Here is a 27,529-nt window from a genome sequence, read left to right as displayed (position 1 = left end):
ATTTGGTGAACCAACCAGTCTACTGATTATCTTCGTATTATACTCCAATCTTGCTACCTGATAATAAGAGAGGGCACATGATCATCTTAACAAACATTTCTTTCATTTAACTCCAACTTCTCCACGGATGTACAATCAAGTATTACACAATAAGTCAGTATGTTGCTCAACCTTGTTATGTTATGTCCCTAATTACAAAGGCTGGAATAACTCACATGTGTACAAAGATGGCTGACATGAAGTGTGTGTCTTTATTCAGTCCTGTCGCCCTCTATCTGAATAGGCAGTACAGTGTTATAACTTGTAAGTCTCATAAACAAGATATTGTCACATCCTCCCCATTGTGGTTTTTTACTGGGAGAGATGGATGGCCAACATTAGCCAAAATATAAATGTTGCCTGTTTTTTTTTGTTTTTTTTGTTTTGTTTTGTTTTTTTTTTTAAAGTTTGCCCAAAAAAACTGTTTGTGAGACCTTTACAAAATGTATCAGCATGCATGAATATAAAAAAGAACGTTAACAAAACAAAGTCCTTTAAGAATCACTACTTGATCCTTTTTTTTGAGTAGAATGAGTCCAAAAGTGTCCAGCTTTCCAAAGCAGCTCTCATTCTAATACGAAAGTCTAAATGATAGTCCATAGCAACGGTGTACCACGGTACTAACACCAAAAAAAAAACATCATGTGGTTTTATAATTGCCTTATCAAAAATTTCAAGTCCAAAAAAGCAAAATCTTAACCAAAAATTTTCCAAAGTCAAGTTTTCAAAAAGTTTCAAACAAAGTTTGTTTTTTTTTTTTTTTTTTTTTTTTTTTTTTCTCGTTGCTTTGTTTATCTTTAATATCTAACAAAGTCTTTCATGCTGCTTGGTTCATGACGTCGACGAGATGATCTTCTCAGCTCTGTTGGCTCTTGGTCATGTAGGCGGCTTGATGTCTGAGGTTGATCAGGCAAAGCAGCTGGTTGTAGGTCCTTGGTGTCATCAGGTCTAGAACGAGCCGCGTCATCGTTGACATCCGTCTCAATATCGGGTAGCGTAGGGATGGAAATCTCACTGTCTGGGGATTCCCTTGTTGCTCTAAGGTGCTCTCGGTTTCTCCGGTATGTATGTCCACCAGAGATCACCTCATAAGATCTCTCGTCTAGTTTCTGTAGGACTTTGGCCTTCTGCCAAATGTCGCGTCCTGGCTGGAATGGTTTCATGCGTACTGTATCACCATCCTCAAGAACAGGCAGCTCCTTGGTTCGCCTGTTGTAGTATTTTGCCTGTTTTGCTTGAATGAGTTTCATTTGTTTCATCTCATTCTTGCTGCTTCCTCTGGGCTGAAGGAGTGGGCGCATGGTAGGTGTCAGGGTCTTTGTGCGTCGTCCCAGAAACCTCTGTGCTGGACTGCTGTCCATACCCTGCGTTGGTGTATTCCTGATGTTCAAGAGGGCTAGATTCCTGCTGTCTCCTGTCTGTTTACATTTCTTCATCATCTTCTTGGCAGACTTGACGGCAGATTCAACTTTGCCATTACTCTTGCTGTTGTATGGGGAGATCGGATTGTATGTGATTCCCCATTCCTTGATGAAGGTGCCAAATTCCCGTGATGAGAACGGAGGACCATTGTCACTGATGATGATATCTGGAATGCCATATCTCCCAAAGTGGACCTTCAGTTTGTTTATCACAGATGTTGCAGTGCTTTTGTAAAGCTTGTCTATCTCCCAAAAGTTTGAGTGATAGCACACAGTGATAAGGTATGTGTCACCGTCGTAGTGAAGGAGATCCATTCCAATCTTTTCCCAAGGTCTATCAGGTATTTCGTGAGACATCAAAGGGAGCGCTGCTTGGGAGATTGAATGTTCCTGGCATGTCTCACATGTCTGAATGTACTCTGAGATCTCTTGATTCATTCTAGGCCAGTAGACAAGTTCTCTTGCTCTTCTGAGGGTTCCTTCGACACCACTGTGACCAACATGTAGATCACGTTTGATTTCAGCCCTCATCTGCTTAGGTATTACGAGACGTTCACCACGGAAGATAACACCATCACTGACAGTCAGTTCATCTCTGATGTTGAAGTATGGTGTGAGTTGCAATGAAAGCTGAGACTTGTGATCAGGCCATCCTTCGAGTATGGTGTCTTTCAACATTCTTAGAGTCTCATCAGCAGCTGTGTGTCTCCTTATCTCCTGAACCCTGTCATCGGGGAGCATCAGGTGTGTGATCGAGTTGACCACTTCAAACTCCTCTTGTCCTCCTTCATACGGTAGACATGAACGACTAAGGGGGTCGGCCAAGTGGTTCTCCTTTCCTTTCAGATACTTCACCTCGATGTTGTATGCCATGGCACGGAGGAGCATGCCTTGAAGCCTCTTCGGCGCCCTATCAAGGGGTTTCTTCACGATGCATTCTAGTGGCTTATGATCGCTGTAGACAGTCACCTCTCGTGCAAATGTGAACTGGTGCCACTTTTCTAGAGCAAACACGATGGCGAGCATTTCCTTTTCGATAACTGCGTATCTCGACTCTGCATCACTCAACGCACGACTAGCATAAGCAACAGGCTGACCATCTTGCATCATAGCAGCCCCAATTCCATGAGCGCTTGCATCGGCGTGGATGACCAAGGGCTTCTTTTGGTCATAGTACTTGAGCAGAGGTGCTTGGGTCAAGAGTTCTTTCACCTTCTTGAATGATTGCTCATGGATTTCATCCCATGTCCATGCAACATCTTTGTGGGTCAGGTCATTGATTGGCTGCAGAACTTCTGTGAGATGTGGTAAGTACCGAGATAAGTAGTTCACCATGCCACGGAGTCGATGTACGTCATCTCTACACTTGGGAGGATCCATTTCACGGATCGCCTTGACTTTTGAGGGGTCCACTTTCATTCCTCTGTTGGACACAACATGTCCGAGGAAGGTAAGTTCTGTGACTTTGAACTGGCATTTCTCCGCATTGAGAACGATGCCCAATTCCTGGCATCTCTTGAGCAGGCTTTCCAGTCGATCATCATGCTCCCGTTCACTAGAACCCCAGATAATGATGTCGTCGGCCACACAGCGGACTCCATCTAGGCCATCTAGCGCTTGGTGTAGACGTCTCTGAAAGATCTCGCTGCTCGCCTTTAGTCCAAAAGGAAGCCTCTTCCATTTGTACCTACCCCACGGTGTAGCAAATGTTGTGAGCAGGCTGGATTCCTCATCTAAGGGACAATGAAGATAGCCATTACGCAGGTCACACACAGAAAAGGTAGAGGCATCAGTTAGTGAGGGTAGAATGTCATCTAGCACTGGAAGGGGGAAGTGTTCCCTTTTCAATGCCACATTCAAAGGTCGTGGGTCCAGGCACAGACGAACCTTGCCCGATTTCCGTGTCGCTACCGAAAGTTGGCTCACCCAGTCCGTAGGATCAGTGATGACGTCTATGACCCCTTTTCTCTCTAGCTCATCCAGTTCAGCCTTGACAGTATCTTTCAAGGATTCAGGAATGGTCCTAGCAGGTCGAATACTGGGCTTTACATTGTCGTCAAGGTAGAGATGGACTGGGTCTCCCGGGAGTGTGCCAATCTTGGAGGATGAGAAGACGTCGGGATACTCTGCAAGATCCTTTGAAGTCGCAACATATATCTGTTCAAAGTTATCATAATTGATTGTGATGAGGTTCATCTTCTCTGCTGCCTTCTTGCTCAGGAGAGGAGTCAGGTTCTCTTTAACCACCACGTAATCAACAACATATTTCTTGTTATTAACAGGATTCCTCGTCTTAATCTTGCACTTTCCTACTGCAGTGACTGTTGATTTGTTCCACATTTGAAGCTGCACTGCTTCCTTTCTTATGTCGTTGTGAGCAACAACATACTTCTGTGGGAGTAGACTCACTGTAGCACCACAGTCCACTTGGAAATCAACCTCTGTGTCGTTGAGCAGCATTTTGCAGAAAACAGGACGATTGTTGGCATCAACCGCATTGATATTCTGTACGGTGACAGAGCTAATGCTCTCACCTGACGACGAGCTAGAATCATCATCCACGCAGTGTATGGTTGAAGCTCTGCAAACCTCAGATCCTTTGAAATGGTTCTTTTGCTTGCATGCCATGCATGTGCGGCCCCAAGCAGGGCACTTCTCCTTCTTCATTTCATGCATTTTGCAGCAAAATTTGCAACGTTTTGGGTCAGTTGCATCCTTCAGTTTACCACTGCTCTTGCCAGGCCTTTTAGAGTAATGAGATGCACCAGTGCTGACCTTCTTGTAGACCTTGTAGACTACCTCCTCATTCTTGAGAGCTTTCATCTGCAATGACGCCGCTTCTACAGCTTTGCATATGTCAATGGCTTTGGACAGAGTGAGGTCTGGGATTCCCATCATTTTCTCCCGCATGCTGTCATCTGACACACCTAATAACAGTCTGTCCATCAGTAGCTTGTCCTTCATACATTCACAAAAACCACATGACTTGCTCATGGTTCTCAGCACAGTGACGTATTGTTCAATGTTCTCCCCTTCCTGATTCCTGCGATTAAATTTGAACCGCTCAAAAAATTCCTTTCTTTCTCCAAGAAAGTGGGAATCCAGCTTCTCCAGGATAAGATGACACTTTTTGCTGTCTTCATCACTGGCAAACTTCATGCCATTGTAGATTCTTACTCCATCCGGTCCAATACTATGAAGGAGCAGAGCAGTTTGGTATTCCTCAGGTTGAGAAGATAGATTTGTGAGCACACAGTAGTTGTCCCACATCTGTTTCCACATCTTCCATCCCTCAATCGCATCTCCATCAGATACCCTCAGGTGAGCAGGAGGGTTTATGTTCGGCCTTTTGAATACATTACTGGCCACATCACTACTATCACTTCGCTCATCAGGCATCTTGACTATTATATAAGCACAAGCACAGTAGAGAAAATCACAAGCTTACCGTAGTCGTAGAACAGTGACAACAGCTGTGCAGTCACTCACACAAAGTTAAGCATGTGGGGCCACCGTAGAAAACTTCAGTTCGATTTGCACATTTGACCTTCCAAGTACAGCTTAGATAAGCTAACAAATTGTGTGAAGTCCTTGGTAAATCATGGCAAGACTTCCAATGAGTGGGTTACAAACACCAGCTGCCACCATGTTATGTTATGTCCCTAATTACAAAGGCTGGAATAACTCACATGTGTACAAAGATGGCTGACATGAAGTGTGTGTCTTTATTCAGTCCTGTCGCCCTCTATCTGAATAGGCAGTACAGTGTTATAACTTGTAAGTCTCATAAACAAGATATTGTCACAAACCTAAGATTCTAACTGATAACACCTCTACATATTTAGCATTACCTCTTAACTGCTGGAAAATACACCATAATCTCTCCATGTTTGCATGAACAGCTATAAATCCATTACCAGCAGTTCTGCTAAAGTGTTAAAAAAACAATCTTAAGAAATATCTGTTTATTTTTATATTATTATTATTATTATTATTATTATTATTATTATTATTATTATTATTATTATTATTACCAAAGCACAATCATATCCTTGATTTATGAACAATGAAAGATTTGGAGGCATTAAGCCCTTCCAAAGATATAGAGATCATGTTACATTATTTTTCACTAATTTTTATTTAAAACTCTTTGTTTTAAATCACCTACAATCACCTACGATCTCTACGAATAATTGCTTATTGTTCCCATTCATATGGCAAAGAAAACAAATTTGAAAAATTTCTAATTCCATATATCACACTACTTTGTGCCCACTTATATCATTTCTTTCCCTTGATTATCTTTACAAGCATGGCAATTTAATTTTCATTGCCCCAATAAATATTATAACAAGCCCTGATAGAAAGAGAGGGAGGAAATTGGGTCTGATAAATTTTATTTTCATTAGTATTTTACAGATGAAATATATTTCCTAGTAATTCTTACAACCTCTTAATATTGATACTGTTTTATGACTCTTTATAAAATGTGATTCCCATACATAAATGCACAGTTAGTTGGAATAAATGATAATGAGCAAGTGTTAAAAATACATAAGTGAGATATAGATTTAAATGACAAATATAATTTTAGTAGCTCTGACACCAAATCCTTTAAAGCTAATAGTTTGAAAAATGATGATTAAACAATCAAAGCAAGCAATATAAAGCAGGGGAAATGTACTAGTCTACTGTTAAAGAGCTGCATAATAAAACTGGTGCCAGGTAAAAATGACAGCAGTAAAAATGGAAAATAGCAAATAATAATGATTAATTGAAGCAAATAAAACTCAACTTACGTCTTGTTGTTCCACAGGTCAGTAGTATGTATGTACGTATAGTCCCAAAATATGATTTATGATATTATCGATTAATCGATTAATATGAAATCAATAATCAATAAATATGAAATATGGATCGATAATTATGGATCAATAAAATCGTACATCACCGTCAGCAACATGTACAGTTACTACAAACATAATACAAAGACGACTAACGAAGACATGGAAGATGTACCTCGTGAGAATGAAGATTCGGGGTATACATCGCCCGAACCCTTATTCATAGACGAAGGCTTATCAAATCTACAGCCAGGAAAAATGAACGAACAAGGCAGACAAGTGGGAGAGAAAACCATCAAGCCACTGAAGGGACGTCAGATGGACAGCTACGAGAAGGATGTGGATGGAGGTGGTACAGACGTGACAACAAACACGGCCCGTGATGTGAAAGCCACAACCGTTGCCAAGTTACCAATCAGCATGAAGGATGGACGCGCCAAGTACGTGGCCGTGCGAAAATTCAGAGGTCTAGTCTATGTCGACGTTCGAGATTACTACGAGTCAAATGGACAGTACTTTCCGACTAAACAAGGCATCACATTATCTGCGAGGGAATTTAAAGCAGTCCTGATGATTTCTAAGAACATCAACCGTGCAATCTACAGTTGAGAAAACCCGTAGTAGCATCGAGACAAAAAACCTTGGATATGTAACGGAATGAATATGATTTGTAAAAAAATTATAATAAAGTTGTCACCATTTTACAGTAAAATCCAACGTGTTTATTATACTTTATTGCATTTGTTGTCTTGACATCAAGGGTAGTGAACCTGTAAGAGACAAAAGGCGAGAGAGAGCGAGAGAGAGAGAGAGAGAGAGAGTGAGAGAGAAAATGTTTTCTCATTGAATCATGTGCTAAAGGAACCTGTCTTCAAAGATCACTTTTTGTGTTTCCCTTGGGCGGTCGCTATGACGCTTGATTGTTTGTGACGTGTGTAAGATTAAAATTGTGTAAACCATTGAGGGAATAGATAAAGAAATAGAGAGAGAGAGAGAGAGAGAGAGAGAATGCCTGAGATTAAAACTTTTACTAAGAGGGGAGTTCTTACAGAAACAGATGTTAGCGGTACGTTTGAAGTTGATCCGTTATTATACTTAATACAGGCGATGGGGGTCTTGTAGAGACTAGTTCTATTGTGTTTTGTTATTTTATTTTATTTCATGGACGTCTTTCCTACCGAAACCGATATTCTCAATGACGGCCTAGGTGTTTCACCTCGATTTTACAGAAAGGGGAAAGCTCCAAAGGAGGTATTCCGTACGGTACTTTCCGCTGCAAGAGGATTGCAGATGCTTGTAATACTGTTACACCGGGAGATGTTCTATTTACATTTAAGAACATTTAATAGATTTGGTGAAAATATTGTAATAGGCGGATCATCGGTTTTCTTGGGAGAACAAGACATGTTTTCTTTCCTGTCGCGTCTAGATGTGATTGATGAACAGCTACACGATTACGATGACCATGTTGGGCGTAATGGCAGTACTTACAGTATTGAAGTTGATGTTCTCAGTGATGATCGCCCACACCGTTATAAAAATTTATCGAACAAATATGAAAACACGACGCCGAGGCCGCAGCGAAAGCGGCCTACCGTAAAGCAGAGGCCGACAAGAAAGCAGCGAAAGAAATGGAGTTCGCCGATGATGAAGAGGACTGCGATGAGGAAGACATTGATAACAGAAGACATGAAAATGCCGAGATGAAATACCTCGTCGGCGTATGCCTTAAGATACAAGAGGAAGAAGACTACGAACCGGACTATCATTCAGACTATTCCGTCGAGGACAACGTGTATGGCCGGGATGACAGCGATGAAGAGGAGAACATCGCGGATGTAGTAGCCCCCGAGGAGTTCCCGGATACAGAAGACCGTGATGAGTACGACGAGTACTTTCATGGCCGGCGATAGAAATAATAATAAAATGTATTAATATAATGATAATATAATAATAATAGCCTAATAGTCCACTCCAAATTTTATTAAACCGAAACGAATTTTTTTTTTTTTTTTTTTTTAAATTTTTTTTATGCCCAAATAACACTACACTTAATTTAATTACACTATGGATGACAGATGCCATATCGATCAAATTAACTTCTAGGGGTCGTCTTTGTACTTTCAACACTGTGTACAGGTATTAGTTAGATAATCCCTTCTTAATCCTCTTAACGTCCAAGCCCAATTATCATTACAGCGCAGGGCGAGGAGGGCTTGTAGAGACTAGTTCTATTCATGATAAATAGACGATCCACGGTTGTTACCTCATTCACGAGAGAGTTGCTAGACCCTTTGGTATAGCTCTGTCTCTGACCTCTGTTTTTCTAAAATACTCTACGTTTAAACCTGTTACTTAAAGAATTTTGTTATTAACATTTTTATTTATTTTGTGTATATGTACACGTTGTTTTAAGAAGGAAAGAGAAACAAACACACAGCCATGGAATCGCACTGCGTAAACTGTTAAGCCGACTGCACGGGTACAGGGTTTTGTACATGGTGTGGCCAGCAACAACCATTGGAATCGCACTGCGTAAACTGTTTAGCCGACTGCACAGGCACAGGGTTTTGTACATAGTGTGGCCAGCAACAACCATCCACATCAAAAGTAGCAAAAGACAAGGTAAGTGAACGAACTATTTCTAACCATTCAAGAGATGCGGGTAATGCCTTAGGACAGCGCGTTGTAACAAACGGGCGTGAAGGTCGCTCACCGTCACATAGTCACACCCTGCCCCGACCTAGTAGCTCTCGCTATAATGGTCCAGGTGGGGAGGGGTGTAACAGGGATTCACACGTTCCACCTCCCCATGTCAATATCGTCCTATCCTCGGACGAGGAAGATTCAGATGTAGCCGTTAATAGAACGAAACAGCAAGGTGGTCAGAAACGTAAATATAATGTACATTCCGTAGTGACTCCCAAAAAAAAGAAACTCTCAGATGCTACCTCCCCCCCTTCACGACTTACTACACCTACTCCTCTTGATTCCGTTAAAACGGGTAAGAGGAAAACTAAAACAAAAAATAGGGGTCCACCTTGCTCTACATCGGAATCTTCCTCGTCCGAGGATCAAGATCCCATTACAAATATTGATGACGATGAACCATTTCATGACTTGCCCTCGCAGCTACCCTCTACCCCAAACTGGCCCTTACAAAAAAAATCTATGATATTCCTATGGTACGGCTCTATGGTGAATGGTATTTCTATGATATATTATATGGTAGAATATATTTCTATGGTATACCACACAATTGCTGAATGGTGGAGTTCTATGGTCAATGGTATATCATTGATGCCGTCCTATGGTGTATGGTATTTCTATGATATATTATATGGTAGACTATATTTCTATGGTATTTCTGTTGAATGGTATCCCTATGGTGGAGGATATTTCAGTGGTAGCTCTATGGTGGATGATGACTTTATGGTATATCTATGGTGGTTATGTGACTCTATGGTGGCTCTAAAGTGAATGGTAGATCTATGGTAGCTCTATGGTGGCTGTATGGTGTATGGTATTTCTATGATATATTATATGGTAGACTATATTTCTATGGTATTTCTGTTGAATGGTATCCCTATGGTGGAGGATATTTCAGTGGTAGCTCTATGGTGGATGATGACTTTATGGTATATCTATGGTGGTTATGTGACTCTATGGTGGCTCTAAAGTGAATGGTAGATCTATGGTAGCTCTATGGTGGCTGTATGGTGTATGGTATTTCTATGGTATGTTATATGGTAGAATATATTTCTATGGTATTTCTGTTGAATGGTATCCCTATGGTGGAGGATATTTCAGTGGTAGCTCTATGGTGGATGATGACTTTATGGTATATCTATGGTGGTTATGTGACTCTATGGTGGCTCTAAAGTAAAATGGTAGATCTATGGTAGCTCTATGGTGGCTGTATGGTGTATGGTATTTCTACGGTATGTTATATGGTAGAATATATTTCTATGGTATTTCTGTTGAATGTTATCCCTATGGTGGAGGATATTTCAGTGGTAGCTCTATGGTGGATGATGACTTTATGGTATATTAATGGTGGTTAGTGACTCTATGGTGGCTCTAAAGTGAATGGTAAATCTATGGTAGCTCTATGGTGGCTGTATGGTGCCCGGCCCCCCCACTCAGGGGTCGGAATGACCGCATGCGTGTTGCCAAAATGTCCGGTAAAGGGGTACTTTTCGTGCAACAAAGTCCGGCCCGAGAATTGTAAAAAAAAGGGGTGTATTTGACTTTTCACCCGGAGATTTCTTTAAAAAGGGGGTGTTTTTTCTTTTTTTTTCTCTCATCTCTTTGGACTCCTGAGAAATTATTCCGAATTTAGGGGGGTACATTGAGCATTTTTCCTGATTTAGGGGGGTCTCCAAGGCAGGAAAAGCCCGCGAAAAGCCCGCGAAAGTGGGGTTCGAAAATGTTGGCAGTCCTCAGATAGGGGGTGCTTTCAAAAAGAGGGAACGAGCATATGCGTACCCTAAATAACACTGAGTGGGGGGCCGGGGTATGGTGTATGGTATTTCTATGGTATGATATATGGTAGAGTATATTATATGGTATTTCCGTTGAATGGTATATCCCTGTGGTGTAAGATATTTTAGCAGTAGCTCTATGGTGGATGATGACTTTATGATATATTTCTAGTGGTTAGTGACTCCATGGTGGCTCTAACGTGGCACTTTTTTACATAAAAAGGGCCCCTTTACTTTAAAAAGTGCCCCTATTATTTTTTTTAAAGTGCCCCTTTTCCTTCGATAAGTTCCGGTTTTCACTTTTGATAAGTGCCCCATTCACCTCTGATAATTTCCCTATTCAAATCTGAGAGGGGCCTTTCCCCTTTTAATAACTACCCCTTGTTTAACTCGGATAAGCGCACCTTATATTTTCACATGTGCCCCCTTTCCTTTCTAACAAGTGCCCCCATTTAAAAGAGAGCCCCTTCCCTTTATCATAAATGCCCCCTTTTCATCTATGAAAACAGTTACTTTTCATTCTTAAGTCCCTCTTCATTCTCATAGTCCCGTTCCATCTCTAGTAAATGACCCTATTAAATTCTGAGAGGTACTCGTTTTATTTTGACAAGTGTCCCTTTTCCTCCTGATAAGTGCTCTTTTCATCTTCAATAACTGCCCCTTTTATTTTGCCCCATTTAAAAGAGAGCCCCTTCCCTTTATCATAAATGCCCCCTTCCCTTCCTAATAAATGCTCTTTTTCCTTCTTTTAAGTGCCCCATCCCCTTCCCATAATTACCCCCTTTTCATCTCTCATAAGTGCCCCGTTTATCTTGACATGTGCCTCTTTTCTTTTTAATAATAGCCTGCACTTCCCCCTTCTCATAAATCCCCCTTCCCCTCGTATTAAATGCCCCTATTAAAATCTGATCGGTGCCCCTTTTCGTACAACAAATGAACATTTCCCCTTATTATTAGTGCCCCCTTTTCATTCTCATAAGTGCCCCTTTTCTTTTCACCTCAGATAATTACCCTTTAACAATGATACGTACATGCCCCATTTTCACCTTCTGATAATTACCCGTTGTAATTTAACATGTGCTCCTTTTTTTTCTAATAAGTGTCACCCTTTTCGATAAGTGTCCCCTTTTCCTCTCATCACGTGCCCCTAATTTCCAGCTACTAAGAGCAATATCACCCAAAGCACACCCGCATTTCTAGATGTTATAATTATGGTACTAATTATCAAAGGTCTTTTCAGTCTTCTGTTATGATAATGTTATAAACCCATCAAGATTGGGTTTTTCTTCTTTAAAATTGATGTAATTTTTCGCACTGCGACCTCACAAATCTTATTTATAAAGATAAAAAAAAATATTGAAATCATCCCTGATAATCTAATCACAATATAGGGGGTATATACAATTTTTTTTTTTAAAATATATATTTTCGCTTTGAGATTTCCCTTTGTAGGTGCCCTATTTATTTTCTCCAGAAAGTGCCCTTTTTGTTGGTGCCCCCCCCCCCCCCCCCCCCCCCCCACTTTGGAAGTCGCTCCACTGCCTCTGTTTGCACTCAATGAGTCTCAATCAATTAAAGAAATCATTAAATAACAAATTCTAAACCAAATTGTAACAAGTAATGTATATCAGCAGAAAGTAGATAACAAGGGCTGTTTGCTGCCACCTTGTGCCCAAGATTTGAATAACTCTTCTAGCCGTTGGTCTCCAATTTCTTATCACTGAAAATGCTTCGCAAAACTCCAAAATATGTGAAGAAGAGGAAGGTGTTCAAAGGAGATCAATACCAGATATTACAGAAGAGTAACATGAATGCTGGAGAGGTGCCAGAAGAACTAACAGCTAATTCAGAGATCGAGGAAGCTTTCCCTGAATAAGTGTTTGGACAGCCCTATTTTTGGCCCTGGTCCCACATGTGAAGATCCGCGTCATTAGTGGCCCACAACTTGCAGCTGCTTTGCATAAGGCTCACGTGTGTCTGGGAGGTATGTACTTACTATCAAACAATATTTTTAGTTTGCAAACTGTTACTTTGAGATTGTATTGCATGCTCAAGGGGTGAATGGCTCAAAAAGCCAAATCAAATGATTAAGAATAGAGTAAAGGAGGGGGTAATCGACCATCACCAGTTTTCGGCCGATCCGTTGGATGCATGGTAAAATCCCTTTAAAATATCCATCGCATAACAGCATATCATATATCCCACACATACCATACCATGCCAGAGTCACTGAAGAACCACATTTGCAATGGAAAATATATCCTAAAATATCACATTTTAACGATGTAATCGGCGGTCCCGCTCCCCGAATCTGAAAAATTAAGTATATCTTACGCGTGTAAGGAATATGGGTACCATAAAATTAGACCGAATTTTCCGTCTCTTTCGTTCGTTAGCCTCTTATTGGGGTAGGGTCGGCCGGCTCTCTCTTTAGAGACGGAAACCGTCTAGAGTCTATACACATTCCCTTGATAACGCCACGGCCATTTCAGGTCGTAGCGTTTTGCCCCCAAAATCCCCCAAAATGTCATTTTACCTCATGCATTGATTATTTAAAATTAGGAGAAGGTTATACTACATCGGTTCCACTTACCAACTTGACTGAAATAATCCGTTTAATGGTCCCTTTTAAGGAAATTATGGGTCAAAATCGACATCCATGTTAAAATCTTGCAAGCCGTGTTAAACTCTCGCTGCGCACGGAGTCGTCTAAATCAATCTCATCCCTTCTAGTCTACGCCGAAGGCAAAACGATTATGAAGGAAAAACTGTGCGCCATCTACACGTTCGTAATGGCGTTATCACAGTTTTTTTTTCAGCTACGACCTGAAATGGCCGTGGCGTTATCAAGGGAATGTGTATAGACGGTTTCCGTCTCTAAAGAGAGAGCCGGCCGACCCTACCCCAATAAGAGGCTAACGAACGAAAGAGACGGAAAATTCGGTCTACCATAAAATGAGCTTTATTTCAAGTATTTTTCAGATTTAGAGTCCGATTTTGTGTGAGTCCCAAGCTCAAAAGTATCTCATCGCATGTATTTAATCAATGCAGCCGGATACCGCAGCGCACACACGATATCTCTGTCTAATTCAGATTCCAATTTCTGATCACCGCAGAGGTAGTTTTGGGCACGGGAAGCTCCGGCTTGGAATACCTGCTCCGGCCGCTAGTGCTATAGATCAGTGGGGAAACGCATGGCGCGCTTGCTTGCTTCCTGTTGACTTTGTACATGCGGCCGAAAACTGCCTCGCTAGGCCGAAAACTACCTCCGAAACAGTGAAAATTGAAATGAATGTTGTCATGGCAATTCATGATTTTTTTTCTGGAATTCTTTCTTTGTTTAAATAATAATAGTATTTGCTTCATGATTTGAACAAGAAATGATAATAAATAGGAAGTAAAGAGTCCAAAAAATAGGATTTTGTCTTAAGTGGCCGAAAAACACCTCCTTTACTCTATGGTGAATCGAAGTGGGGGCATCGGAATTGTCGTGAAATCTGTGAAAATGTGTATTTGTGTAATATACTACATGTATGTCATAACTAGCACTTTGTTATTATTTGGGGATTGTGCTTTTCAAAATATTTTCCCTGTTCCATAAAGTGTTTTGGATATCTTTTACAGGGCATCTCATTCCTCTGGAGAATTTGTCAAAGAGGAATGGGTTGAACTGCGCCATGGTCCTTGGTTGCTTCATTTGCAAGAAGGAGAGGACATTCTCTTCATCAGAAAATGAATGCGAAGGACGTGGAAAGTCTGCAGAAATAAACCGCAGAGCTACTCTGGCAGCAACGGAGGTTGGTTTGGCACGGGATAGCTTGTGCGACTTGCTGACCATCCTCGGAACAGCCCCACTAGTCGAAGCCCCTAGCTACAACAGGCACATAGCCACTTTATCTTCCTTATCCCAAGAGGTTAGTCACCAGCCTTGTGTTTTCTTCATTACATTATCTTAGCTGTACGTACATTTAATCCAAACATATTTTTATTTCTTAGTTATGGTCGATAGACAGTATAATACATGTACATCAATATCCCTTCTTGTCAAATCAAGGGATGAAAATTAATCAAATCTAAATATTTGTAATAGGGTCTAATAAGTAAGGGGCCTGAGGGAACTTGAAATTTACTTGTTATTTATTACAAACTCTTTTTTTTTTGCAGACCAGTAAGGATCAGAAGAAGAAGGTGGCAGCATGCCTACGTCAAAGGGCCATGGACAATGATCTGACCATCAGGGAAAATGATCATGTGGACGTGGCAGTGCCCTACGATGGAACATGGCATAGACGAGGTTACACATCGAATCATGGGGTGAGGGTAGTGATACCGATCGATACACAGAGGGTCTATCAAAATCATGTAAACAGTTTGAGTAAAGAAAGGGTTGGGTCTTCAGTGTTCTCAGCCAGAGGGACCTTGATCGCCTTCAGAGACTCCAAAAATGAGCAGCAAGGCTTGTATTTTCTGCTCCTCTTCGAACACACATACAACCTCTTTGACTTGAACTTCATTGTACATGTTTATACAATGTTTTAGAACATTTCTGTGCTGCAACTCAGTGCCTTAGTTTTTATTGTACATGTTTATATATTTATAACTTGCCTTTCATTTTAGTCATGTTTACATACACACTATATATGACATTTTAGTTATTTAGAGGAACTAGGGTGATATATATGTGGGTATTTATTACACCCTAGTAGAATAAGTCCAAGTAATATGTGTTGCAATTATGAACTTGCCTTTCATTTGAGTTTTTATTGTACATGTTTATACAATGTTTTAGAACAATCCTGTGCTGCAACTCAGTGCCTTAGTTTTTATTGTACATGTTTATATATTTTTAACTTGCCTTTCATTTTAGTCATGTTTAAGTACACACTGTATATGACATTTTAGTTTCTTTTTAACTTGCCGTTTATTTAGAGGAACTGGGGTGATATATATGTGGGTATTTATTACATCTTAGTAGAATAAGTCCAAGTAATATGTGTTGCAATTACGAACTTGCCTTTCATTTTAGTTTGTAGTGTACATGTTTATGTGATATATTTTTTACTTGCCTTTTATTTTAGTTTTTAGCATATGTACATGCATACAACTTTTGATATAAACCAAATACATCCTGCCACTTTCATTCAATTCATTTTTTTAATAAGCATCATGTGTGTATTGTAAGTTAACATTTAAGTTTAGATTTCTCAAAAATTCAATATATTATAGTCACCATTCTGTGTACTATAGAATGCACTACAGCCACCATTCTGCTAACCATAGATCAAGATCCAAACTACCATTCTGAATATACCATTTTAAAATGCTACAATTAAGCGTAACATTTTGTTGCGTATTTTGAATGGTAGTGAATGGTAGATGAATGGTGGCTCTATGGTAGATGAATGGTGGCTCTATGGTAGATGAATGGTGGCTCTATGGTAGATGAATGGTGGCTCTATGGTAGATAAATGGTGGCTCTATGGTAGATGAATGGTGACTCTATGGTAGATGAATGGTGGCTCTATGGTAGATGAATGGTGGCTCTATGGTAGATGAATGGTGGCTCTATGGTAGATGAATGGTGGCTCTATGGTAGATGAATGGTGGCTCTATGGTAGATGAGTGGTGACTCTATGGTAGATGAATGGTGGCTCTATGGTAGATGAGTGGTGACTCTATGGTAGATGAATGGTGGCTCTATGGTAGATGAGTGGTGACTCTATGGTAGATGAATGGTGGCTCTATGGTAGATGAGTGGTGACTCTATGGTAGATGAATGGTGGCTCTATGGTAGATGAATGGTTGCTCTATGGTAGATGAATGGTGGCTCTATGGTAAATGAATGGTGGCTCTATGGTAGATGAATGGTGGCTTTATGGTAGATGAATGGTGGCTCTATGGTAGATGAATGGTGGCTCTGTGGTAGATGAATGGTGGCTCTGTGGTAGATGAATGGTGGTTCTATGGTAGATGAATGGTGGCTCTGTGGTAGATGAATGGTGGTTCTATGGTAGATGAATGGTGGCTCTATGGTAGATGAATGATGGCTCTATGGTAGATGAATGATGACTCTATGGTGGCTCTATGGTATATGAATGGTGGCTCTATGGTAGAATATGTAGGTGTGGCCTAATTTGAATAAATGAATAAATTTGTCCCAATTATTTTAATTAGTTCTATGGTAAATGAATGGTAGATCTATGGTAGATTTGCTATGGTGTTTGTATGGTAATCTATGGTAGATTTGCTATGGTGTTTGTATGGTGTACCATAGAGATTTTTTTTTGTAAGGGGGGAGTTCATTGGTCAAAGGATTTCTAAACGGTTTGGGAGTAGAGAGGTATGGTATGACCACCAAAGTCAACTCCATAACGCCAACACGATATCCAAAGTTCTCGATTACCTCCGAACATCTTTGGAAGAAATCAAGGATATCGTGTTGCGCGACACTTCACCCCGTGACTATGTGAGACTCATTCTTGTTTCTACGCAGTTAAATGTACCCGTCTCCTTTCCCTGGGCGACTGTGGAACATTTCGACATAAGCGCAATTTTGGATAGGATTGAAGAAGTTTTAAATAGCAATCAAAATTTTTTTCTAGATCTAGGATTCACGATACGGCTACATCATATCGTGAATCCTGCGGGTGGGCGCGTGCGTAAGTTTGATGGACTCCCCGAACAATTGGCTGCGCTTAAAAAGCGATCAATCATCACAATACCACCCTCCGATGATAATCTTTGTTTCGCAAAAGCACTCGTGATTGCCATGTTTCACTCTAAAAATGACAAAAGATATAGAACATGGACCAAAAATAAACAAGACCGCGCGCCAACCAAACAGTTTATGAGAATGGCTCGCGACCTTCACGCTCGAGCGAATGTTGAAGAGGGTATTGTTGACTCATGCCAGTACGCTGCTTTTCAAGCTGTGTTAGCTCCAGAGTTCAGGCTTATGGTATACAGAGGTAGATGTAAGGAGGCATTGATATATGCAGGACCTCCGGAAGGTAAAGCCATCTATCTGTACCTGTCTGGGTCCCATTATAACATGATAACCAATCCCTCTGCTTTTCTGTGTGCTTCTCAGTTGTGTGAGGACTGTCACGAAACGTACAACGATCCCCTCACGCATAAGTGTTGTTGTGAATGCCCAGATTGTTATGCAACAGATTGTGATAGCGGTACGTTTCGTGAGAGTAAGCCCTCTACCATAGTGTGTAAAAAGTGTCGAATGACATTTCTTACGAAACGTTGTTTTCAGCTACACAGTGTAACACTGCATAAAAAACTCACAGCCTGCCAAAGAAAATACAAATGTGACAAATGCGAAAAAGTGCTCGACATCCATGTAATAGGGTGTGATCCCGCTAATCATAAATGTTCAAATATATTTTGTAGAACCTGTAAAGAGGTTGTCGACGGCAGGGATCATGCGTGCTTCATGAAGGTAACATCCAATAGCCCTTACTACGAGGTTAAGAGTGCCGATGAAACCTCAAAAACCGTTAAACCGTCCACAAATCTCCCACAAACCAACCACCACGGTCAAGAAACTCCTCGGGAAAATGAAGGAGTACCAAAACAAAAAAAGAAATGTACGCAAACCGCGAAAGAAAAGAAAACAAAACCTGAAAATTGTACAAAGTACACCTTCTTTGATTTTGAATGTACCCAGGACACGGGTGTTTACGAACCCAATTTTGTGCATGCATCGTGGGAATGTGAATCGTGTATGGACAAGGACAATTCAGTGTGTAAGCGCTGCGGTCCTCCAGATGCGAGACATATCACGTTTGAGGGGGAGAATACCCTATCAAACTTTGCCGCATGGCTTTTTAGCGAAAAGCACAACAATTCAATCGCGTTAGCACATAACAGTAAGGCCTATGATTCTTATTTTCTGCTCGACCACCTGGTTGCGGAAGGTATCATACCTCAGGTTGTTTTAAACGGAGGTAAAATCATAAGCCTTAGAACTTCAGACCCATGTGTAGTTGTCAAGGATTCTCTGAACTTTTTTCAGATGGCACTCGCCAAAATCCCTAAAACTTTCGGGTTGACAGAATTGAAGAAAGGATATTTCCCACATCTGTTCAACACGAGAGCGAATGCAAATTATATCGGACCCCTACCTGACAAAAGATGGTACGGGTACGAAAGTATGATGAAAAGCGCTCAAATTGAATTTCTGTCGTGGCATGGTGAACTTTGTAGCGAAAACTATGTTTTCGACATGAAAACAGAGTTAAAGGAATACTGCATCAGCAATGTTGAAATATTACATCAAAGTTGTAAAGTATTCCGTAAACACTTTAAGGCCATCACCACAACACCCACGAACAAAGGAGGTATCGATCCTTTCCTTAAATCCCCTACATTACCTAGCGCGTGCAATCTTTTGTTCAGGACTAACTATCTGAAGCCTGATACAATAGCCTTAATACCCCAAGACGGCTACACAGGGTCTAGACAGCAATCGGCCAAAGCTGGCGCGTGGCTGCATTATAAATCCCTCAAAAAGGGTTTAGCTATTCAGCACGCCTTCAACGGTGGAGAGGGCATGGTACACGGTAGATTTGTGGACGGTTATGCCACCCTAGGTGAGAAGAAACATGTATGGGAGTTTCTAGGATGTTACTTTCATGGTTGTCAGACATGCTGGGCGCCGGATCTCGTCAATCATAAATTAAACCAAAAGATGGGTGTGTTGTACAACAATACGATGCACCGAATCCGCCTCCTAAAACAGGCGGGTTACAAGGTCCACGTCATTTGGGAACACGACTGGGACCGTAAAAAAAAGAGTGACAAAGTTAGGGGTTTGCTACCGAATGTCGAGCATTTTAGCGCCGGGTTACGTCAAACTTTGAACCCTAGAGATTCCTTTTTGGGGGGAGGACGGATGGTTGCCGTTTGTTTTACGAAGCTGGGCCCCATGAAAAGATACGTTACTATGACTTCACAAGTTTGTATCCTTTCATAAACAAATTTTCAAAATATCCCGTTGGACATCCTCGTATCATTTTGTCCAATTTCCCACCTCTCGAGGACATATTTGGCTTGATCAAATGCAAAATTACCCCTCCCAAGAATTTATTCCACCCTGTATTGCCATTCAGGTCAGAGGGGAAATTGACCTTTCCCCTCTGCCGTACTTGTGCCGAGACAATGAACAGTGGAACGTGTAAGCACGAGGATGTTGAACGGGAGTTAGACGGTGTTTGGGTTAGTGAAGAAATCAAAAAGGCTGTTGAGAAGGGTTACACTAACGTTAGGATGCAGGAAGTTTGGCACTTTGAGAGCTCAACCGTGTACGACAAGTCTACTAGAGAAGGGGGTTTATTTTCTCCCTACATTGACTCCTTCATTAAAGTTAAACAGGAGTCATCGGGTTACCCCGTGCATGCGCAGTCAGATGCAGCAAAACAAAAGTACATCGACGATTATTTCGAACACGAGGGTATCAATCTTGACCCTTTTCTAATTTGCAAAAATCCTGGTTTGCGCGCTATTGCTAAAGCAATCGTCAATGTACTGTGGGGGAAATTTACGGAGCGCCCAAATTTGCGTAAAACGGTGTATGTTAAAACCACCGATGAAATTCTCTCCTATCTAAGGGACCAATCGATAATCGTAGAAGACTTGATCGTACACAATGAGTATATGGTAGAGCTACACTACACACAAGCGGAGGGGTTTGTTGACCATAATGTCAATACCAACATTATATTGGCCAGCTTTACAACAGCGTTAGCGCGCTTGAAATTGTATAGCGTGTTGGAAAAGCTGGACGATAGGGTTTTATATATGGACACAGACAGCGTGGTGTTCAAGACTGACCCTGAACACGCCCATCTAGACCCCGTCACCGGGAATTTTCTTGGTGATCTAACCGATGAGATCGACGACACTGGCGAGGATTTTATACAATCATGGCTATGCGGTGGTCCAAAGAATTACAGCTACAGGACTTCCAAAGGGATAACTGTTTGTAAAGTAAGAGGTTTCACTCTGAATGCAATGAACTCTTTGGTCATTAACCATGACACATTAAATGAACTCCTTCAGAGTGAACAAGGGACCACGCGTACAATTCACGAATCAAAAATAATCAGGGATGTGAAAGCCAAGACAATCCATACGGTGAAGAGGTCTAAGAATTACAGGGTTGTGTTCACGAAGAGGGTCCGTCTTGAAGATGGCAAAACTTTACCGTACGGCCATGTTGATATACCTCCTATACCTACCGTATAAATAGAGTTGACATGCCTTTTTCTACCTCATTCAAGCGCTGGTTTTCATTTAAGAATATCCATTTCTAAGCGTCGTGTATTTGACATAGTATACCTCTCTCTCTCTCTCTTGTTACGCTTTTTCTTGTCTTTGGTAAAAGACGTTTATTTTCTAATTACATTTTTTCTTGACTATATATTACCCAAGACGGATGCAGCATACGTTAATGATTTGCATGCCCTGTTTAGAAGAACACGTAGAAGTCAAGGCTCCCTTTGGAGCGTGGTTGTTTTTATACTTTTGATCGCAACGTTATTTTTCAGTTTTTATCTGGAAGCAACTATTTTAGAAAGTGTCGAGAGTCAGGATACAGTTTCAAATAATACCTATTCAAACGGTTCTAAACTGTATGAAAACGTCAGTGTAAAATCCCAGTACGTTATCCCTCTCCCAACCTCTACGTTGTAGCGTTAAAGTAGTAACTAATAAATTGTATTGTATATTCATGCGCATATACCCACATCTCTTGTTTGCGATAAGAAATATTCACGTTCACTTATCTCGTTGTGCATTGTTTCATGATTTTATATCTGTGTTTTTTTTTTTTTTCTTTCTCTTTTAAATCTTCATTGTATATAAATATATTTGACTCCTTCTAACATGGACGTTCGTTTAAAACATAGCTTTTCATGCATGGTCGTTGGACCTAGTTTTGTTGGAAAAACTGAATTTGTAAAACGTCTTTTAAAAAATGCATCCACCATGATAGATAAACCACCGCACAAAGTGGTTTGGTTTTATAGTGAATTTCAACCCTCCTACCTGGAAATGAGTAAATCTATTCCAAATATTCAATTTCATGAAAACCTCCCCGCTGACTTTAATAGTCTGACCGATAGCGAATGTCCTACGTTATTTGTTATAGATGATTTGATGGATGTGGCTGGCGACGATAAAAGGGTGGCAGCTTTATTTACAAAGGGGTGTCATCATAGGAATGTAAGCGTAATTTATATCACGCAAAATCTGTTTCACCGTGGGAAGGAATCAAGGACCATTTCATTAAATACGCAATATTATTGTTTATTCAAGAATTGTAGAGATAAATTACAGGTTACATGTCTTGGGAGGCAGATGTATCCGGGGCGACAAAAATTCTTCAGGGAAGCCTACGAGGCACTACCAAAGAGAAATGGGGTTACCTGTTTGTGGATCTGAGAGCAGACACTCCGGAGGAGGTACGATTGAGAACTCATATATTCCCGGGAGAAACCCAAGTTGCCTACGTACCTCGGGTATAAAATCGCACCTTACGCTACAAACAGCTTTATTTATTCAACATGTCTCGACGGATCAAGACCCATGCGGCGCTGTTAAAGACTCTGGCACATTGTATAGCTAACCAGCGTACACAACTCATCAAAAGCGCGGACAAGGGGTTTATAGATGCCATTTGTGAATGTGTGCTCAACGTGATACGTGGTAACGTTAAAATATCAGGAACTCAGAAACGAACATTGGGTAAACATAAACTCAAGTTAAGAAAACTGTCAAACCGTCAAACACCGTTGAAAGAAAGAAAGAACATTTTGAATCAACGCGGAGGATTTCTTGGATTGCTTGCAAGAATAATAGCCCCTGTACTCGGAGGTATCACATCGTTGCTGTCCGGCGGTAAATGAACTATAATCAATCCGATATGGAGCACACGCAGAAAATGGTTCTTGTTCCACAGACGATGCTCAACACGCTACAGAACAATTCAACTACAACATCGTCTGAACAGCAGGTGAATAATCTGGACAGTCAAATTTGTGCTATTTTAGAACGCGGTGACATGGACGAACATACAAAAGCCCAGTTATATTCGCAACACTTACATCATTATCTCGAAGCCAATGATGCATTGAAGAAACCGTTAGCCCTAGAGCTTACTGACAATACAATTTCAACCTCCGATAGTACCTCTTCACCGAAGGGCTTAGACGCTGTTTCGCACGACACGCCTCACGAGACAAAAATAGACCGTGATTTATTGGACCATGTACCAAAAACATTTGCAAAGAGAACCAGTCAATTGCTGCAAAAGTTGAAGAACGATAAAAACATCGATTGGACTGAAAACGGTCAGCTTATCATAGATAACAAAACTATTGCTGGAAGTAACATTTGCGACGTCATGTATGACATATTCAGGGAACGTCGTGGCTATACCCCTACTAGCAGTGACCAGTTTATCGGTGTATTGGCGAATATGAACATTCCAGAGACTTTTTCCCACGACGACGTAGCGATCTACAACGGTGGAAACGAAGCGGCAACCCCGGATCCAAGTCTACCCCGACAGCGCCATGGGAATCTCCCCTCTCCGATGTACAGCACTCGACACCTCCCAAAACAAAAACTAAACGTGTAAAAGTAAACAGAAATGGTCCTAAAACCTACCAGTGGGATCCTTATTAATAGACGGGTGTAAACACTATGTCTTATTTATTTTCTCTCTTTTTTTTTATTTTGTTTTCTTTTTTTTCTTCTTTTTTTTTTTTTTTCTTGTCTTTTAGTAGCGTTTATAATAATTTTTTCTTTTTTCATTTCATAATGAATTGTATAAAGTTTAGGCTGTGTAAAATAATATTGTTTATACGACTAGAAACGTATACTAAAAAAAGTATGTTTTATGTTGGTTAAACTGGCGAATCAGTGGAATGACGAATCGGTAAAACGGCGAATCTGTAGAACGACGTTTATCTTATTGTTTATACTATAACTAGTTTGTTGATGTTGTTTTTTATTTTATTCATTATTTAAATCTTGTTTATTATTTTTCTTGCTTGCTGTGTACCGTGTATATATTCGATGGTTATACCATTTTCATACTTAAGATAGGGACAGCTTACAAACACAACCGTAATGACACTATGCAAGTTGTAACCTGACTTGATGTATATATTGTATATAGTCTACATGCATTATATGTTTTGTAGTGCTATTCAGTTTGAAAATATAAGACGTGACAACGTAAGAACGACACACTGAAACAAAATGATTTCTTTACGAAATTTTATTCAATAAACAACACACTTTTAAAATATTTTTAATACATTTTACAACTGGTTCTCTCGTGTATTCATTCTTCATGTATTCTTTTATATTTTAAGAGTAGACGTAACATGTACTATCAGAAAGAGGGGCAGAGGAAGAGAGAATGGGTGTGAAAGATGAGAGACATATAAAGAACTTTTTTTATTATTATTTTTTTTGACAGAGGAAAAAAAGATAAAGAAAGAGAGAGAGGGAGAGAGAGAGAGAGAGAGAGATAAAATGCATGACAGGAAAGAGAAATGTAGCGAACGTGTTCGTGATGTAGAAAGAGGTGTTGGTGAGAAGAGAGAGAAAAAAGATAACCGTAGGATTCTGATGTATTTCGTACTATAAAACACTTATAAATATATAAATATATAATGATATATATATAAAGGCATAGTCTACTTAGTATAAACTTAAAACAAAATGTATATTTACAAAGTAAAACAAATCAACGTGTAGGATAGGCGAGCGGATTATTTACAATTCATCGATACTTCGTGCAATTTGCCGAAGAGTGAAATTAATGTCAAGAACGGGCAACGATGTATTATGTTTCCTGTTAAACCAATCATTTATCTTCATATCGTTCCTACTGTGGTCTTTCCCAAACCCCTTTAAAATACCCCGCGTCGTATACCCTTTACAACGACCAATGAGATAAAATATATAATATTGTCCACACACGGAAGAAAGGGTTCCTTGAAGTCTCTTTTCATTATAGTCCATTGTTATAGATTTTCCCATCATAAAACTATAAAGCTTCCTGTCATAATACAAAGGGGCGTTTCCATACGAGTAAAAAAAAGTCCCCTTCCCGTAGTTGAAATATAACGCTACCCAGTGGGTACCGGGGCTGGTGCTTGGGTCTGTATTTACGACGTAACATCCAATATTGTCATTCACCCTACGTGGAAGTTGGTCCAAGGCGAAAACGCCTTTAAACTGGTCTTTCGTGGCTGGGTGGTTCACGAGCACGTGTTGAATTTGTGAAGTACCCATCCTTTTATTTTCTCAACCCTGATAATCATAAATGAGATTGCGGCTTCTATCGATCTGGATCAGTCCTTGGGATTCTGAAAATACGAGGCAATTGACCGTGTTGGGGAGGGGTCTGTCAAATTGTAGTTCAAGACGTAAATTACCACTTTTAATCAGATTTAAATGACATCCGTCTGACACATCCGGGGTAAGGTCAAAAGCGAATAAAGTGAACCATTTAAGATATTCCTCTCTATTTATATCCAGGCCTTTGTCCGCGAAAAGACGATTTGTACCCATGAATAAGGAATTGTAAGCGTGTATATAGTGCTGACCCGCTCCCTCTTCAAAGCAGGGCCGTAAAGGGCGCATGGGAACCATTTCTCCGTCGATCGTCACTGATATATAGTTGATATTCAGATGTTTAAAGTTGTAGGGGTTTTTGGCATAACTACCGTTGTAGGCGTCGTTGTCAGTTAACCCGATGACGATACGGTTCGGTAGTTGTCCTAAAAATAGGTTGTCTCGGTTGATGGACATGTTTCCAGTAGGAATTGAGAAAGAGCGTACATCCACTTTGTTGAGTGGATATTTGGCAGTTGTTTTCTCCAAGGCCTTGGCATGGGTAATCATGATGGAAGGGCTCGTCTTGACTCTGCGAACGAAGAGGGCAGCAGATTCGATCTTTACTTTGTAGTCCGCGTTCGCTTTTGAAGAAAGAAGACAAAATGCGTCTTTACTACGATTCAACTTGAGTTTCAAATCAACCCCCGGTAATAATAATCTTTCTTGAAAGAACACATCTGCGTAGATGGGTCCCAGCATAGAAAGAAGTCTGCTCTCAGCGATGAATCCGTGTCTTTTTGCGAGTCCTTGATTCCCGTGCTCTCCTTGCAATAAAGGATTTACCACCTCCATTTTCCCCGCTTCATCCTTGTAATACAGCTGTTGCGTAAGCTGTGAGTCTTTTGTCTCCTTGCTGTAGTGTAGTAACGTCTCCATTAATGCCCTATAAGGGTATGTATTGGAGGGTTGTGATACCAGTTTTTCATTCAACATGACATCCACCTGACTAAAAAGTGAAGGGAGGAAGAGATTCACGGGTGCTACGGGGTCATCGGCGGTGATAGGCGTATTGTCTGCTTTCAATACTCTGACAGAAACTTGTAGCATGGTTTGCGAAAGATCGACATACTCTTCGGCCATTCCAGCGACGTTGATTTCAATAGGTCCTGTATCGGTTATATTACTGACGGGGTGATATTCTTTAAAGGGTCCTTTGGTAATACTAAGTTGAGTGTGTGGTACCGTGAACAAATCAAGTTCAGATTTACAACAAGCGTCGCTTTTTTCATGTAAAAGAGACATGTTTATACAGTTCAACTCCAGTCGTTATTAATCGAAAATATTTTCCACGCGAGGTCTTTTCGTACGCCAGCCTTTAGCTTTAATGACACGTTTTCTACCCCGCGACTGCTTTTTAACATCTCTCACGAGTAGAAAGCGAGCACCTCCTCTTTGTTTCGCTTTTGCCTAAATTTTCTTGCGCACACCTCCCATAGCTTTACCCGCCAAACGTTTTCCAGCTCTCTTGACATTTCTCTTAGCCGCAGATTTCAATGATTGACCGCTGAGGGTGTCTTGCATAATATTGACACCCGTCGACATGGCTTCCTTTCCCAATGCAAAGGCCCCTTTCTTCAATAAAGGAGTAGCTGCACGAAAAAGACCCTTGACCAGGCTCCCTAGACCGTGTCCACGTTGCATAGCGGCTCCTCTGAATATGGGTAGACCACGCCCCATCTGATTATGGAACACGTGACTACGGAGTACACGGTTCGTTGCGTAAGGGTACATACTTTTATTTAGGATAATCGCGAAGAGCGTTCTCGAAAATGTAACGTAACTAGCACTTTCCCACGTTCAAATGGTACTACCTCACCCGTTTCATTCGTTATTATAATGTCGATTGTTTCAAAGTTGAACAATTTAAGAGGAAGGTAGTGGGGTGCTTTTTCCATATTTAATTAATACATATTTAATTAATCCATATTTCATATTTATCAATTATCGATTTTATTGATCCATAATTATCGATCCATATTTCATATTTATTGATTATTGATTTCATATTAATCGATTAATCAATAATATCATAAATCATATTTTGGGACTATACGTACATACATACTACTCAGGTCTATTTCATGCATCCTACGCTTAAAGCCTATCTGCACTAGTTTGGCCAGGAGGGATTAGACCTCCCTGCATGGTCACTGAGAGGTGGTTATCTCATCAAATCAGCTCTCAATTAACATGAGAAATAGGTGACCATGGGGGACCAACGGTCACCGATTAGGCATTGTTTGCTATATAGAGGGAGCAAGTACCTGTAAGTGGTGTAGTGGGGCTTTAAAGCTCATCCTCATGCTGGCAATTT

General features: G+C 40.6%; 3 protein-coding genes and 1 long non-coding RNA gene across 4 annotated transcripts; 2 read left to right on the top strand and 2 right to left on the bottom strand.

Annotated features, from left to right (window-relative positions):
- Positions 1-128: 128 nt before the first annotated feature.
- On the bottom strand, positions 129-5,373 carry LOC115924067. The gene is made up of 2 exons (XR_004064161.1): positions 5,270-5,373; positions 129-171 (listed from the first exon to the last, which is right to left on the bottom strand). It is a non-coding gene; the product is annotated as an uncharacterized LOC115924067 (long non-coding RNA).
- A 1,093-nt stretch (positions 5,374-6,466) lies between these two features.
- LOC105446294 (activated RNA polymerase II transcriptional coactivator p15-like) lies at positions 6,467-6,913 on the top strand. Its single transcript, XM_030985330.1, has one exon. It carries the CDS (start codon positions 6,467-6,469, stop codon positions 6,911-6,913), a length of 447 nt encoding a protein of 148 aa, XP_030841190.1.
- Positions 6,914-12,495: 5,582 nt separating this feature from the next.
- Positions 12,496-15,661, top strand: LOC115924062. Its single transcript, XM_030985719.1, has 3 exons — positions 12,496-12,772; positions 14,413-14,702; positions 14,953-15,661. The coding sequence occupies exons 2-3, from the start codon at positions 14,466-14,468 to the stop codon at positions 15,325-15,327; spliced, it is 612 nt and encodes a 203-aa protein (XP_030841579.1). The 5' UTR covers positions 12,496-12,772; positions 14,413-14,465; the 3' UTR covers positions 15,328-15,661.
- Positions 15,662-25,122: 9,461 nt separating this feature from the next.
- On the bottom strand, positions 25,123-26,856 carry LOC100890445 (uncharacterized protein F54H12.2-like). The gene is made up of 2 exons (XM_003730148.2): positions 26,658-26,856; positions 25,123-26,354 (listed from the first exon to the last, which is right to left on the bottom strand). Exons 1-2 carry the CDS (start codon positions 26,854-26,856, stop codon positions 25,123-25,125), a joined length of 1,431 nt encoding a protein of 476 aa, XP_003730196.2.
- Between the last annotated feature and the right edge of the window lie 673 nt (positions 26,857-27,529).

This window comes from Strongylocentrotus purpuratus, unplaced genomic scaffold (genome assembly GCF_000002235.5).
Source record: "Strongylocentrotus purpuratus isolate Spur 01 unplaced genomic scaffold, Spur_5.0 spur5_contig_836, whole genome shotgun sequence".
Classification (NCBI taxonomy): domain Eukaryota; kingdom Metazoa; phylum Echinodermata; class Echinoidea; order Camarodonta; family Strongylocentrotidae; genus Strongylocentrotus; species Strongylocentrotus purpuratus.
The sequence above is the reverse complement of the archived record's forward strand: the minus strand, read 5'-3'. Positions and strand labels throughout refer to the sequence as shown.